Raw genomic sequence first — 16,202 nt, 5'->3', positions numbered from 1 at the left:
TAAAAGTGAAGCAATACAAGCAGGCAACTAATTGTAATCTGTCGAATCGTTTGAAAATAACTCAACTCGAACCCAAACACCGAAAGTTGTGTAAACTAAAGTCTGCTATTCAAATAAAGCAAATATCGACTTAACCAAAGACGTCAACTACTACTGAAGAGAATGTAACTAGAATACTGGTAGCATCAAACTGCTAGATCGTATCCAGTTTTCTTGATATGTTCTCCTAGTTTCTACTTCCAGAGGTTAACTCAATCTCCTAAAGCTACGCTTTCAAAAATATAAACTAGATGCTTCGTTGGATTCTACGATTACTACGCAAAACTGTAAAACATCGCCAAACTTACCTATCGTAGTCGTCGTTGGAAGAAATAAGATTTGTCCAGTGGTGGGATCCCGAACCAGCTGAAATCCGACCGGAGGCATCGGTGGCATGGGTAGCATCGATTCCATCGGGACAGGGGCTGTAACAAAAAGATTGATAATAGAAATTTAAAATTTGTCTCAAGATGGAAAATGTAACGAATTTTCTTGAACGAGACAACTCCCAGAACAACCATTCAGTGCGAATTGGATTGTGAACAATCATAAAATCGGGAGGACATGCTCTACCGGGCATAGAACTCTCTTTTTCGAGTGGGAATAAAAGAAATCAGAAAGCCGTGATAGAGTAATGCACAATGAAACACAAGACGACGAGGGACGACGGCCATGGAAAGCAGTACATATTAGTTACCTACATATATACGTATTTCACGACAACGAATCTCAGCATGAGAGCAAAACAAGCGCCATTGAAAGGATAAACTCTAAACGCCATCGAGAAGGAAAAATTCCAGTTCATATCATGAGGACATAGTAAGCGGTGTGTTGAAATAAAATGGAAGGGTTGTTTCTGATTTTATACCAGTTTGCATTTGAAGATATAGACAATTCATGAAATCCTAAGTGAAATTAGATTAGAACGATCTCACCAACACCTCTGAGATTTAAACTAGAGTTGATTTTACGTAATATAAACTCTAGTCTATTGTACTGGCGCCAAACTGTTTGTATCGTGTATTGGCGCTGCCTTCCTTGTCGATTATAAAGTGTCACAGAGAGGCAGCTCATTCCATTCAAAATATCTCTCATTTTTATGTTACACTCTGTACGTGCGATTACAGATGAGTGGCCCTTACCTAGTTACGTTCGTGCGCTACGCTACGAGGACTGCGAGTCAATGAGCGCACACGACGCTATTTGCGGAACGGGGCACCACCAACCAGGCCACACCAGGCGCAAAAGTCCCATTTGGTCAAAAACTTTGCGCTACGGACTACAAACGAAACACAAGGAAAACAGGCACGACGCGAGAATCCATTAATGAAAAAAGAACGAGGGCCATAAATTATCTGAATTTATTTCAAAACAATCCACCATCCCGTCCCGTCGTCGTCTCTGCTCGCGTCACAAACACTAGTGCAAGTTTCCGATAGTATTGGTTCTGTGGCCGGAGCCGGAACGCACACAAGCCGCACCAAACCGTAAACAAAACAACGTGCTGGAAGCCCGAAGTGGTCGCCGCTGATGGCGTGTGCGAGGTGGAGCGAACCGAGCCGAACTGCAGGCCGATGAAAGCTCACCGCACGAAGTCGTATAACCGAGCGACGGCGCTGATTGGCGTTCGGTAAAAGCGGCTCAGTGATTGGTCGACGCGGTTGGGCGATGGGCGGAGCCAAGAATCGTTGCTTCCATCAACGAACGCATCGAAAGCGAATGCACCAAACAGGCAACGCCTACTGCCGTGACTAATGCCATTAGAGCCGGTTCGTGAGCGGGAAATTAACTAGCTTTTCGCTCTAGGCTGTCGTGTCCGTGGCATCGACTTCGCATGACTCTCTCGCTCTCTGTCTTTCGTTCGCCTCGGCCATAGTCGGGGACCGATCCGTGGCAAAGTGGACGCGAGGAGGAAGGCGATGAATTTTGATAATGTGAATTTTTATTATTGTAATTTGCGTTCGTACTGGAGCTCGTCGTTAGAGAAGGTGATGTTGCTCGCTTGCATAGTAATTTGGTAAGCGTTAATTTACAGTAGTTTATCGGCAGCGCGCCCCATAGGTTTCAGCTTTCCGATTCAGATTGTTTGTGTTTGCTTAATTTTTAGTGCTGATTCAGCGCTGGTTGGGCTCACAAGTGGTTGCGTTACAGACCAATGAGAGCCGGCATTTAATGCTAAAATATGCAGTACAAAGTTTGCTGCCGCACACATGGGCTGGAAATGATTAAAAATTTTCCATTAGTGCCCTCGAGCAGTGCACTCGCGGATAGATTACGGTTTGCTCAATAATCTATTAGCATATTCATGAACCAGCGCGCGCAGTCAGCGTCAAGGAGATGCAATAAATTCAGCCGGTATTGGCTGCCTTCAAAGAACATCCGTTCAATCGTTTTTTTTGTGTTGTGACTATATGGTGGTTTACTGGCCTGATATTGAGTGGGAATCCGGGGTTCAACCAGTGATTTATGATACTCACTCATATGTATAGCACTACGGAGTGGATGAATATTGAGTGCAACACGGTGATGAAATCGAGGTTGTTGGAGATATATTTTACTGTGTGTGCGATTTGTCACGAAGGTTGAACAATAACAAGAATTAGTCTCACAAGATATTGTAGTACCCGCATAGAAAACTATCAATGGCTGGGAAACATATGTTCTTGATGGAAGAAAACCTAAACCGAGAAACTCATTCTAGGCAATGGTCGGATGGAAATATTGGTAGAAAATCGCCATTTACACGGTGTGAGATGTTCTCGATCTACAGCTGAATATAAAGTAGTTGAAGTTCTTCAAGGCAAACCTAGGACATGACTTCTGTATGTCTAACGACTGCGGACTGATATGTGCTAGGGCTACATCAATTTTACACACTTGGAAGACACTGCGTCGTATTCCAGTGAAATAGATGTGGTTTTATACGAGCATACGAGCTATACTTCTGTTCAGAAGCTATCAAAGTCCTTACTTCGGAATTTGAGACGCAGGTCGAACTCAAAGTGAGTACTAATTGAACTGTGACTTCGACACAGATTAGGTAAAGCTGACTTCAGAAATCTGACTCCAGGATATTACTTTGTTTTTAACCCATTGTATTAGGGAACTGTATGACTTTTATGCATTCTATACAGCAGTGTAGGGAAGGCAAGAAATAAGATATAATTGAAATTTAATAAGGATTTGCTCGATGTCGAAGAAAAGATATTGATTCAGATCACAGTAGGCAGTTGTTTCTGGGTATTAAAAACAGAAATCAGTTTGTTGGTGTGTTTTGGGGAAAATAAACGAGTGTCTGTAAAACGAGTGAAAATAAGTGTTTGAAACATAAAAATTATTACCGAAACCGTGTGAAGAATTGACCCGAAAAATACAATGCACTACATGGCGCAGTCGGTAGGATTCGAACCTACGCTTCCAGAGAAATCTGATTTCCAGCCAAATAATAAGGGACAATTCGTAAATTTTTTCTTGGAAAATAATCAAAATTGCGCTTAAGGCAGTTTTGCGATTATGTGTACGTCATATGTCTTTTATGAAAATTAAAGGTCCTTTGACCAAGAATCATTGTGTATCAATGGTTGCTATGCAACGATCACCTTTTGGTCGTTTCGTTGGGACTCCGTAAAAATCAAGATCAGGGTTGGAAAAAATCTGAAATTCACTCTACAGTAGCGAAGCAAAGCCAATCACAGTCAGCGAAGCCAGTGAAACTCATGCCCATCGCTGCTGTAGGAAAAAGTCTTGTAAATTGCAAAACACCCGTTGCTAAGGCAACCCAAAATACTGTAGAAAAATGTTCTATTTTCCGATGCATTTCCCGCATTTAGAGCCTTCAATGACACTAACCATTTAGAAAATTCATGCACCCAACATAGGCTACTTGATAAGATTCACGTTTTAGAACTACTGTACTGGGAAGAGGCACGTGATTTTCGCGAAATTCAAGCCTACTACTATTAGCGGAATTTGGGGCAAGTGTGCCACCTTAAGCAAATTGTTCTCTAACTTTGTCTAAAGCTTATAAAATCCACCAATTTAGCCTCATGATATTGGTTTCACATCTTTTCATAACCACTGTGTCATTTAAACAGAAAATTATTTCAAAAAGTATAAGTTTTGGAGCTTTTCAAATATCATCCAAAATAACCTATTTTTCGACACTATGGGGTAAGTGTGCCACCCATATGGGGCAAGACGGCCACCGAATGAACATCGCATGTAATTCTACTTGTAATGAAATTTTCTTTATTTCCTCTTAATATTACTTACAAAGCAGATGCTAATCGATAGTTTAAAAAATAATTGTAAGTTTACCGTAATAAGGGGATGCTTTATAACAAGGTTCAATACATGCGTAACTCCCTATTACTCAATTCGAATAACTAAAATGGTTATTTTTGTCCCCATTCAATACAATATATGTATTACCCTTATATTACGGCGAATATGTATAATATTAAACTAGATCAGCACTAAATAACGGTAAAATATTGATGAAGATGTGTTAAACGGTACTTAATAAGCCGGAAAACATGTTATTATTGAATATTTTGAGAAAAAATCACTTTGGGGGGCAGCAATGTCAGTTATTCCTCTACTATACTTCAGAAACTACTACTGGTGCCTCATTTTGGTTTATTATTATGATTTTGTTGATGACGTTTACATTTTTATAAATTTCACTCCATCACACTTGTTTACCAAATAGGTGGCACACTTGCCCCCATAAGTATACATTTCAACCAAACTAGATTTCGTATGTAAAACTAAATATTTTTTTCGTTCAAATGCCACAATAACTTACACATTTGAATAGTTTCACGATATACAGTACGTTAGAAAAATCTGGTAATAATTTACCTTTCACCATGCTATTTAGAAACAACGAAATCTTATAAAAATTCACTCAAATTTGGTTGTCCTTGCACAATTCGATGTAAATACGCGAAAAATAGAGCAATATTAATCATATTTTGATTATAGTATTGTGAATTATAAGGGAACAAGAAGAGAAAATAAATATTATAGTTTTTATAAAAAGCAGGCACACTTGCCCCTATGGCACACTTGCCCCAAAGTCCGCTACCCTTCTCAGATAGGACAGGACGTGACAGCTCAATCAAGACTGCCCCGTTGTTTTTCATTCAATAACCTTGACGATACAATAGCCAGTTCTACCAGTATAGTTTTTAAGCAAATCTTATGGACAATTTCTAATATCAAGGCTCTTAATTTGGTTGTTTCTAGCACGATCCATTCATCTAAAGCAATAGAGCATACTAGATTATTCAAACATCAGGTTTATATTCAAAACCGACGATATTTTATGAGAAAATTGTCACAATTTTCATTATATTTCTTCCAATTAAGTATTTATTATTCATTCTAGCATTTCAGAGGCACATGGGGTAAACCTAACATCGAATATAAATGGATTTGAAACAAAAAGATTTAATGAAAATATTTCAAACTTTTGATAAAACTCTACTTTATAAACTAGCAACACGGCCAGGCTAGCAACAAAGTGCCCTGTTGCAATGCAACTCAACGATATGAAAGTAGTAGGCCTTTGCCAAAACGACCAATCAGAAGTGGTCTTTTTTGACTGGCAATTGGGTCCTAAAATGTTTAATGAAATCTTGTTTTTATTTAATAACACGAAAGAGCATGTTACTGTAACTTTAGCAATTTTTCCCGCTCAAATAATGGCTATATCATGTTCAAACTTTAATTTAAAAATTTGGTCCATAAATGAACCTTGACACTTTTGATCATGTTTGACTTTCGCTTAGTCGACAAAAACACCACAGGGGTTTTAGTTCGACCACTGGGGTTGTTCCTATCTGACATTTCATAAGGGACACGGAAAACAAAATACACCCAAAATTTGAGTTTAAGCCAAAGGATGTGACAAAATATAACAAAATGTTTTTTGGGCTTAAACTAACGAAAAACATTAGAAAATTGAGTAAACATGTGTTTTTGGCCTAAACTTAAGCGTTTGGCACTAAAATTGGGACAGGGCTTTAGGACCCTATTGGATTCGTTTTTGTACTTTGACCTGACACGTCTTGTCTTAGATTCCCAGCACTGATCAAGATCCACGCGTTTCTGCACTTGCAAATGAAAGATAAAGTGTCTGGTGTGGCAACTATGCAAATAAACAATTAAGCCACCCGTTCTTCTTGAAACATTATTTGCTTTGGGAGCAGCTGCGCCAGGAATTGTATTTTTCTCGGGCAAACTCTTCACACAATTTCGGTAATAATTTTTATATTTCAAACACTTATTTTCACTCGATTTACAGAAACACGTTAATTTTCCCCAAAGCACACCAACAAACTGACTTCTGCTTTTCATACTCAGAAACAACTGCCTACTGTGATCTGAATCAGTATATTTTCCATTTTCTTCAACGTGGAGCAAATTTTTATCAAATTTGAATTATATCTCATTCCTTGCCTTTTACTATTCCTGCAAGCGGGACTGCATAAAATCTGGCATTTAAACTAAAAATCACGTATCATAAGTGAATTTTATGAGCTTCTTTCTTAGCCTAGTGGTAACGTACGCGACTGCAAAGCAAGGCGATTCTCGGTCGGTCTAAGATCCTTTCGAAGTAGAAATTTTCTTGACTTCGCTGAATATAGTGTATTATTGTGCCTGCCTTACGATATACGAATGTGAAAATGGCAACTTTGGCAAAAAAAAAACCCTCAGTTAAAAACTGTAGAATTGTTTTTCGAACACTAAGCTGATAAGCAGGCTCTCTACCAGTAGGTACGTATTCCCAAGCAGAAGAAGTAGAATAATTTGATGAGTTTCTTGTCAAACAACCCAACTGTATTCAGTTGGAGAAATTAGGAAATTGGTATTAGTTTCTATGTAAAATCTATGGTTGATTTTCCTCGAAAATCACACGATTATTTTTACGACACTTGTAAGATTTCCTATGTGATTTTCACATGATTCTCATGATCTTTTAGAGAAGTCTTATTGAGATCCCTGCCGGAATTCTAGAAAGGTCCTTATCGTATCCCTCGTAAGGCTGTCACTGAATTTTTCATACTATTCGACAGATCCTGTATAAGATCTTAGGAAAAACCTGAAAAAAAGAGATTCATGGTAGAAAGGTCAAACGCCCGGCCTGGCAAATTGGCCTAGGCTTGTCAGGGCTTGTCCATACTTTGGTTTTTCAAATCCATATCCGTATCTTGACTGGTATCCCGAAAAGGATCTTTGGTTCAAATTTCATCTGATTTCATTAGGATTAAGAGGTGGTTTTTGATTTTTAACCATTTGTTTTCCATACCTACAACGTTGGGCTAAATGAACAACAAATTGGGAAGACCTATATAATACGATTATTCTAATTATATAAAAATTGGAATCGCAACAGGTGACCTTACTACCTCTTATTCTTGATGAAATCAGCTGAAGTTCAGATCAGAGTCTCCACGGATGATACGGATGGGGAGTTGAAAATAGAAGACCTTTTTTGGCAAAATTCTCATGAAAGGCTCATCGAATGTTTTACAATGATGTTTTGTTCCCTGCAGGTCAGCCTATCTATGTGCAGATTTCCTAACAAATCATTACCAGAGTTCAAGGAACATCATTGGAGAATGTACTACGATCATTGATAAAATTTAGTCGAATTTCAATATTCTAAGGCAGTTGTGTTCAAGATCGTGTCAGTATTTGATTAAAAAATTGTTGTAAATCCTGAACTAAATTTTATATTAGGATCATGTTAAAGATGTTATAAGAATCCTGATCAGAATTTTGTCACAATTCCGCCCTTTGTTGACCAGACTCATTTCCCCGAAATTCGAATTGTGAAGCCATGAACTGTTATAACTGTGCGTTGTATTCCTGAGATGGAGGGGGAGGTGGTTGGGCTTGAGTGATGCACATGGGATCCGACAGTTTCGATCTCGGTGGGCCGCAATTCAAGTTTCGGTGAAATGATTCGCACTCACTCACTTACTCATTTCATTTCACCGAAACTTGAATTGTGGCTCTCTGGGATCAAAATTGATCGATTTTGTGTGCAGTACTCAAGCTTAACCATCTGCTTTTCTATCTTAGGAGGATAGAGCATGGTTGTAGTAGTTCGTGGCTTCGTAGTTCGGAAAATGTTATTTTCGGGGAAATGAGTCTGAGCAACACTGATTCCGCCCATCATTATATAAAAATTATGCCAAGAGTTATGAAGGAATTCAGCGTGACATTTGGCAAAAATCCAACACAGTATACCCTCTATATATATATATATTCTAAAATCCCGTTATGGAACCTGCGAGGGTTGTGTGTCCACGAATGTCGGTTCCTCGAATGTCGTTTCCCCGAACGTCAGTTCCCCGAATGCTGGTTCCCCGTATTCCCCGTTTCTCCGATTAGCCCAATTCCCCGAAAAGTTCTTAGCACTCATATTTATCATAACTTTTGCCCTTCAAGGAGATGAATCATCGAAAATACACCCTTCTTTATTTGATTGGCGGTATTTTCGAGTTTTACCGTCCGCAGCATTTTTGGCAATATGTGTTTAGTCGAGGATGATCAAATATCTTCTTCTTTTGATTGCTTATCGTTCTTCATATCTCAGCACCCTATCCTTAAATACTATTCTTGCTCCTTCTTGAACTGCATCTGTTTTAGTGGAAAGGGTCATTCGGGGGAACTGGCATTCGTAGGGTGACCATACATTGAAGTTTCAAAATCAGGACATTTGTCAATACTCATAACTTACTTGATAGTGCTGTTTGTCTCAAATGCCGATCATGACTCATATCCCGGCTTGTAATGTACAAGAATTAATAACCATGTGGACAAATTTTACTGATTTTCTTTAGAAACCACTGTTCAAAGATGAGTGTTTGAAAAATTTGGATTTTGAGACAACAGGGTTTTTTTAAGATCATGTTCTCCAAACTGTTACTTACAGACCATGTTGTTTCCAAACTGTCACTTACAATTTTATTAAGAGTCTCTTCAGGAATCCAATCCTTCAGAAATCTATCAAGGGTCTCAAAACATCCATAAAGAAATTACAAATCTCGCCAGCAATTTACTGATTAAAAAAAAACAGCTTACGGTCAGATCAAGATCTCGCTAACGAATTATTGAGAATGTCACACATTCAGCTAAGTATATTTCATAGAATGAAAAAACTTATTACAAATCCTCTCAACACCTTTTCGAAAATTAATTTAAGATAATCTAAATATTCTTTGACGATAGAAAAACGTTTAGTATTCCAATGAATGCTACCATCTGTGCTAAAACTAATAATGGGAGATTCGTAGATTCCTTTAATTCTGATAGCTATAGAATGCAGTGATAATACACCAGAGAAGATAGCTTATTTTAAAGTAAGAACTCAACTGCTTCTATTAGCAGTACCAGAAACATCGATCATCAGCTGCATTTGAAGCTGCTATGATGCAGTACGAAACGCATACGAAACGCACTACGCAACTGGAGTCAATTTATGAAAAAAAAAAAAAAACGCAAAATGGATTTTGAGACAGATGCCATTTGAACATTTTTACTGTGTTAATGTATAAGGAATGCTTTTTTCAAATTCGAATTGTCCTGCTAAATCAGGACGGATGGAAACCCTAGGCATTCGGGCAAATTACATTTGGTGAAACCACATTCGGGGAAAAGTAGCACAATCACATGCAAGACATTTGTACAGAATTATTTCCGAATCCTGTTAAGAATACGGTCCACACAGGATTATGTGGAAACACTTCCCAGCATTTTGAAAAAAAAAAATGTTCACAAGATTCTGAAAAATTCTGCTAATGGCTGATGAGTTTTCTGTAAATTAATATACATGATTTTGTAAGAATCAAGCCTTTGCGGCGATATTCTGCTAGATTTAAGTTCAATCTTTCCTTCCAAATAGCATGAGCATCAGCAAGAGCATGAATGACCGCCCGCTGTTGCTAATCCGTTATTACAAGAACAGCTGTTCTTACACAGGGAATTAACAGACGCTTCTCAGGATCAGTAGCATGCTCAATGTGTAAATACTGGTGCACTAATTATTGTAACAAACAATACCGGCGCCCGCTGCGTCCGAATGCAGGTCAATTTAGGGATGGAAGAGAAATGTTGACGTGTTACTTGCTTCAAAGAAGCCGAAAACTCCTCTGCATTTCCACAAGAAAACACTGGGCGTTTGGATATGGGAAAGGATTCGTGTTGGTAAACGAAAAATATGTAATTTGAAATGAACGCGTACACACGGACGAGCAATACCGATAATGCGGTTGCTAAGCGAACAAGACACGATCCGGATTCCGTCGCCCGCCCACAAAGGAGCATACATTAGATTCAACGGATCAAGCACTAGACTTCGCAGCACTAAACGGTAATCGCACCTGATCATGCGATGCGAAGTTTTCTGGATGCGAAGCTAATGTCAAAGTCGAAACAATGAGACGGCGGCTGTGACGACTCTGGGCGGCTTTCACAGATGTAAATAAGCGGCTACACTGACCTCTTACACAGTAATTTATTATTGACGAACTTCAATGAAATGTTATACAACTTGTGGGACTAATATTTCTAACGTCGAAATTTCACTGAAAACTGTTTTATTTTTATCAGTTATGATGTGTATTACTCTAATTTGGCAATGAATATTGATAATCTTTGTGAAGTCTCATTTATTTTGCTGCATGTGGTGTAAGGAATCAAGAGATTTTTTATACTTGGTTCTGAGCAATTTTCTCTCACTGTGTAAACAGAGCTGTGACCGCATTCTGGATTTTACCAAAAAATACAATACTTAGTTTAGTCTCTCCTTTCATATAAGCATAAGCATAAGCATAGATGACCGTACAATTCGTAGTTGCTACTCCGTGATTGACCAGAACAATCGAAGTTGCACAGGGAATTAATGAATGGGGCTTGGGATTAGCTTACCATTCTTCAATGTGCACAAATCGAGAGCTCAAATTTAAAAGTCAATAACGGCGCCGGCCACGTCCTTACGGTCATCGGGGAAGGGAAGGAATGTTAGTGTGACTACCGTTGTTACTAGAGACCGAGATCACCTCTGCATCTCCACGGTTGTCATGGAGAGGATATTGGGTTAGTGGGATAAGGTAAAGATCTGGGAGTCACCAATGTTTGGTGATGCGAGCCATGATATAATCACGCCTAACCGGATTCGCGAAATAATTCGATAATCGCATTAAACGCCGAACAAGTGTTCGTCACTCGCCCACGCAAGAGCAAGCGACGCGATCAATAGATCAAACACTACTAGCGATCCGCGGCGCTTTTTCATTTCTCTGAGCGAACGACGCGCGACAAGTTTGATCCTGCCCCCATCGCCCGCCCCCGCAGGAGCCAGCGTCAAGGTGGAAGGATCAAACACTACTAACGAACCGATCACTTTTTCACCGCTTCACTACCGACGCGCGACATGTTTGATCCTGCCCTCATCACCCGCCCCAGCAGGAGCAAGTGTCAAGGTCGAAGGATCAAACACTACTCTATTCAAAAGATGTTTTTATTAATGACGAAAACTGAAAATTACATGTATATATTTTAAATTATATGAAACAGGAATAATGCCGACACTTGTAGTGACGAACTATACATAGTTTGAAAATTACATATGAGTATTACTGTGCATTTTGTCTCGATATGGTACAAGTTTTAAAAAATACGTCAACATTCACAATGTCGAACAATTCAAAAGATAATTTTTAATAACGTATAAAAGAGACAAATATATGTATATTGAAATTGTATAAGAAAAAAACATAATGCCGACACTTATAGTGACGAACCATACAAAGTTTGTTTTAAAATTACTTAAAAGTTACGCTTTCAAGAAAATATGTGTTATCACAAGAATGAAACGAACTCACCAGTTGGTAATCCATCCTCGACTGAACACAAAACTGATACTGACAGCAAAACTTCTTGGCGTCCCGAAAACAAACCGTCTTGCTTGTGCCTTCCAAATACCTACCCAGCAAGACGCTCCAAAACAGAAAAAAAATCTTAGGAGCCGAAAACACGCGCGAAACCGTGAGCCAAATCTATCGGACGACGCAAAACCGAACTGTCCTGCTTGGGCTTCACGAAGCACTACCCAGCAAGACGCTTGAAAACAGGAAAAAAAATCTCCGGCGACTTAAACATGCGCGAAACCGTGAGCCAAATCTATCGGACGACGCAAAACCGAACTCTAGTTTAGTCTCTCCTTTCATATATTAAAAAAAGTCATGGAGTGTTCTAAAGTTAAAATTGTAATTATTAAATTTATTGTAATTATCAAAAAGTGTGATTTCTTATTATGAACCAAAAATTGATCCTCGCACGCGGGCCCCACAAAATGTCGTACGTTGGGGCAGCCCTGTTTTACAAAGCCTTGTGAGTTGAGAGGTGCCTGATACATTTCTTTGTGTTTCTTAGGATTTTTTTAGTGCATTTTTCCTAGAGACAAGCTCCTCAGCACGATTCCTTACACTGTTGCGTTGCCTTCTTTGGTTGCTTAGGAAATACTTTCAATTTTCAAGAAACCCCTCTCATTATTAGATAGGACTCACAGGTCTCCAATAGAGGGAAATGTTCCTTCTGGAATCAGCTTTCTGATACCCGATACGTCTATTCAGGTGAAGTCTTGGATTCATACTAAGGATTCTAGATTTCCAGCTGAAAACGTGTAGTTACATAAGAGTCCTGCAGTTTATATTGGAGACTTGTCGTGACTCTTTGTAAGTATTTAGACTTGTAATTTCTACTGGAGGTTAAAGATCGCTACAAAATAGAAATAGATTTGCGATTTTCTCAGGCTTTGCTTTGAGTGCATATTAAATATTGAGGAATTTAATTTTTTTTCTAAAGTTGATAAAATATAAAATAGAGTGATTTACGGTTTCGGAACCATTCGACTATTTTTGGTAACCAAAATTGAAACGTTAAATTCACAGTATTTTTCTATCAAAACACTTCAACAAATACATTCAGATGATTCTTAGTACTGTTAGCATCACCCTGCCTGAAATAAATACGGCTTAAAACGAGGCGAATTTCTAGTTGCCGATAATAGAACAACAAAATAACCCCTAGTTCTCATGGGAAGAGTTAGAAGCTGTCAGATACGGTAGTTTCATGGAACATTATTTCCATGAGTGATCAATGTTACCCCATATCAGCAAAATCAAAAAATCAATTAGAACAATATATTTTGGACTTAGTTCCAAAGTTTAATTACCACATGACTTTATTATACAGTCAACTCTCCCTAACTCGATATTGAAGGGACCATCGAGTTAGGTAGGTATCGACTTACAGAACACAAAACCAGTGCAACTGCGATCCAAGGGACCATCGAGTTGGTCATGAAAACCAACTTTTACTACGGTTTCGAGTTAGAGAACCGTATCGAGATACGGAATATCAAGTAAGGGAGAGTTAACTGTAATGAGCATTTTATTGGCTTCTTTCGGTGAACGCGATACTACTCAAAGTTGACGGGAGTAAGGAAAGTAATGAAAGAATATGATGGATAGAATCGCAAGCGAGCGATGAGAGAAACGAATAGATGTTGAACACTAAGAGAGCGCCATATATGAACAACACAATCGAAACGACAAATGGTTGCCTAACGTCATGGTTTTGAACGGCTAGATGTTGTAGCGTTGGTCACTACTAACACTAGACAGGCAACAACTTGTCGCCTCGACCTGTTAACTATATTGTTCGGCGCATCGTCTCATATATGCCCCTAATTCGCCCAAGTAATCTTATTTGAACCGAAGTTTTTCGAAATTTCTGCGCCAATTTGATTTTAGTTCTAAAGTTTAATCACCGCATGATTTTATCATAATGAGCATTTCTTTTAATTTCTCTCATCGCTCGCTTGCGATTCTATCCATCATATTCTTTCATTACTTTCCTTACTCCCGTCCACTTTGAGTAGTATTTCGGCAGGATTTTCTAATCCGGTGATTCGCGGACCGCAAGGCTGTGAAGGCCTCTCAGAGAGCTAAGTTTAACTTTGATCTACCTAAATATTGATAAGAAATATCCAAATCTCGCAAAATCTCGCATTTTGTGGTTCAATCCTTGGCAGATATTATTGTACAATGTACATGGTTAAGGATTTCCGAGCAAAAATGTTGAAAATTCCTGGGTATGTAGTTCATTGGGTGAGTGTTTGTACGGGAATCAGGGCAAATTTCTTCTGACATTGTTGACTGATTCCATTCAAACCATTGGTAAAATGATAACTAAATGTTGGATTTCAATATGTACCTTAGAAAGGAACTTACGAACTCTTGGGAACTTTTAGGAAATTCTTTATAAACTAAATTCAGTATTACTTTAAGGCGAAGTAGGCCGTCATTGAAGTTTGTACGTGTCGTTGATTTTATTTAAATATTGTTATTTAGTATCATTTTAAACATTCGATTCATTTCTTATATCCAGTTGTTCTGTGTTAAGGCGGGTTTGCTACTGACAATAAAAGGAATCGCCTATCTCGATGCGTGGAAAATTTCCTCCCAGAAAAAGTCCAGTAAATCACATTTTTCTGATCGCAGTACGCAGTTGAGGAGAAGAAGTGTCATTTCAAAGGAAATGTAGGAAATTTCTTGACCCAATGAGTCAAGGAATTTCTTCACTTTTCTTGAGCGAAACAGCATTCTTAGCTTTAGACAAGACTATCATCCTATTTTGGTAAAACAAAATAAGGCTTTTATTAACATTTTGTTAATAACATATTACATTTTATTTGCCGTAGCAGTTCAGAATTTTTACAGGTGAGTTTCGTGTCGTTAATGATTGCCAAATCATGTCACACATTCGAATTAATGAAAATTAGTTCAAATTGCACTGACGTAGCTGAAAAGTATCAGCATACTTTTTGCAAGTGATCACATATAGTGATACTTTTCCGTATCATTGGTAACTATACGGACTTAGCTTTGTTGCTTTGAAATTGCGAACTGCAAAGTCAACATGACTTCCATAACAAATGATGGGCTACTTAGCTAGTTACGTATATTACTGTTTGCGTATGACGTGCAAATCCAGTCTAATTGAGCTTCAAATGCGGTAACACAAAGTAACCAAAGGATACTTAGCAACCATGATCCATATCACCGCCAACCTAGCAAAGAAAACCAAACTTTGACTTCGCCTTCCTTGTTAAGAATCTCACGGCGTTTGATGTTGATATTTGCGTTTCAAACGCACACAGCAATATTTAGCAGAGGTGAGTTTCAGATCTACAGACAATGACAGAAGTTAATGGTCAAATGCTGCTTTTTCATATGAAATGCCCAAGTTTGGAGATCTGTATGTCAGTTCTTGGTAGTCCAAATTGGTTGAATTTTGGATGACGAACTACGAACAACCTGAAGCTTTGTCTGTAAACTTAAATTTTCTTTACCCAATGGGGCATGAACAGCCGCAGCAGTTGAGGATCCTTTCGGGTTTCAGGATATAGAGTATTTTCGTGCTTGCAACATACAAATGGGTCATTTTTTCCAAGTGTCCACAGTATGTTATAATATACAATTACGGAATTTGATCAAATTTTAATCAAATGTGCATTTAATTAATATGCAAATTTTTGTTTTACTAAATACGTGTGTCAAACACACAGATTGAAATCTCCAAATCGATTTTTGCATTGATACAGTTGCATTAATATCGGAATTTTTTTAGTGACTGATGCTTTCAATGATAATCCTTAATAAAAAAGCCTAACTTAACGTTGATTCAGTGAACGCGGCACTTATACAGATTGCCTACCCTCATTTAACCAAACAACTGAGCATAATTTTCGTGAACCACGTCAATATCATCAACAGAAATTGAACAGTCCGCTTCATCGATTACCGTTCCCATATTGGATCGGTAATTTGATCCCGAGAAACCGGTCACCACCCAAACTGTCCAACATCCGGACATGCTGGGCTTCCAAAGAAATTGATTGCATTCGGCGACGACAGCCAAGAACCCATCATCGAACGGCTCATCAACGCGCATCACGTTCGCCACGTGACCAATCGATAACGATGTATGCACACATTCGGCTGATGTGGTGCATTCGATAAAAATGGAACCACCTTTCGCGACGTTTGCGACACTCTTAATCCTAAGTCGTCTATCTTTCT

At 38.6% G+C, this 16,202-nt stretch overlaps 1 protein-coding gene across 6 annotated transcripts in view; it reads right to left on the bottom strand.

Moving 5' to 3' along the window:
• Window positions 1-16,202, bottom strand: part of LOC110677849 (mucin-5AC-like) — a 250,795-nt gene that overhangs the window by 1,544 nt on the left and 233,049 nt on the right. For all 6 annotated transcript variants that reach the window (XM_021849543.1, XM_021849538.1, XM_021849540.1 and 3 more), the window contains one exon: window positions 348-464. In XM_021849543.1, the coding sequence (XP_021705235.1) occupies window positions 348-464 (117 nt within the window). The remainder of the gene's footprint in view (window positions 1-347; window positions 465-16,202) is intronic.

Source organism: Aedes aegypti, chromosome 3, assembly GCF_002204515.2.
Source record: "Aedes aegypti strain LVP_AGWG chromosome 3, AaegL5.0 Primary Assembly, whole genome shotgun sequence".
Classification (NCBI taxonomy): Eukaryota; Metazoa; Arthropoda; class Insecta; order Diptera; family Culicidae; genus Aedes; species Aedes aegypti.
Note: the sequence above shows the minus strand (reverse complement) of the source record. Positions and strands in the feature narration are given on the sequence as shown.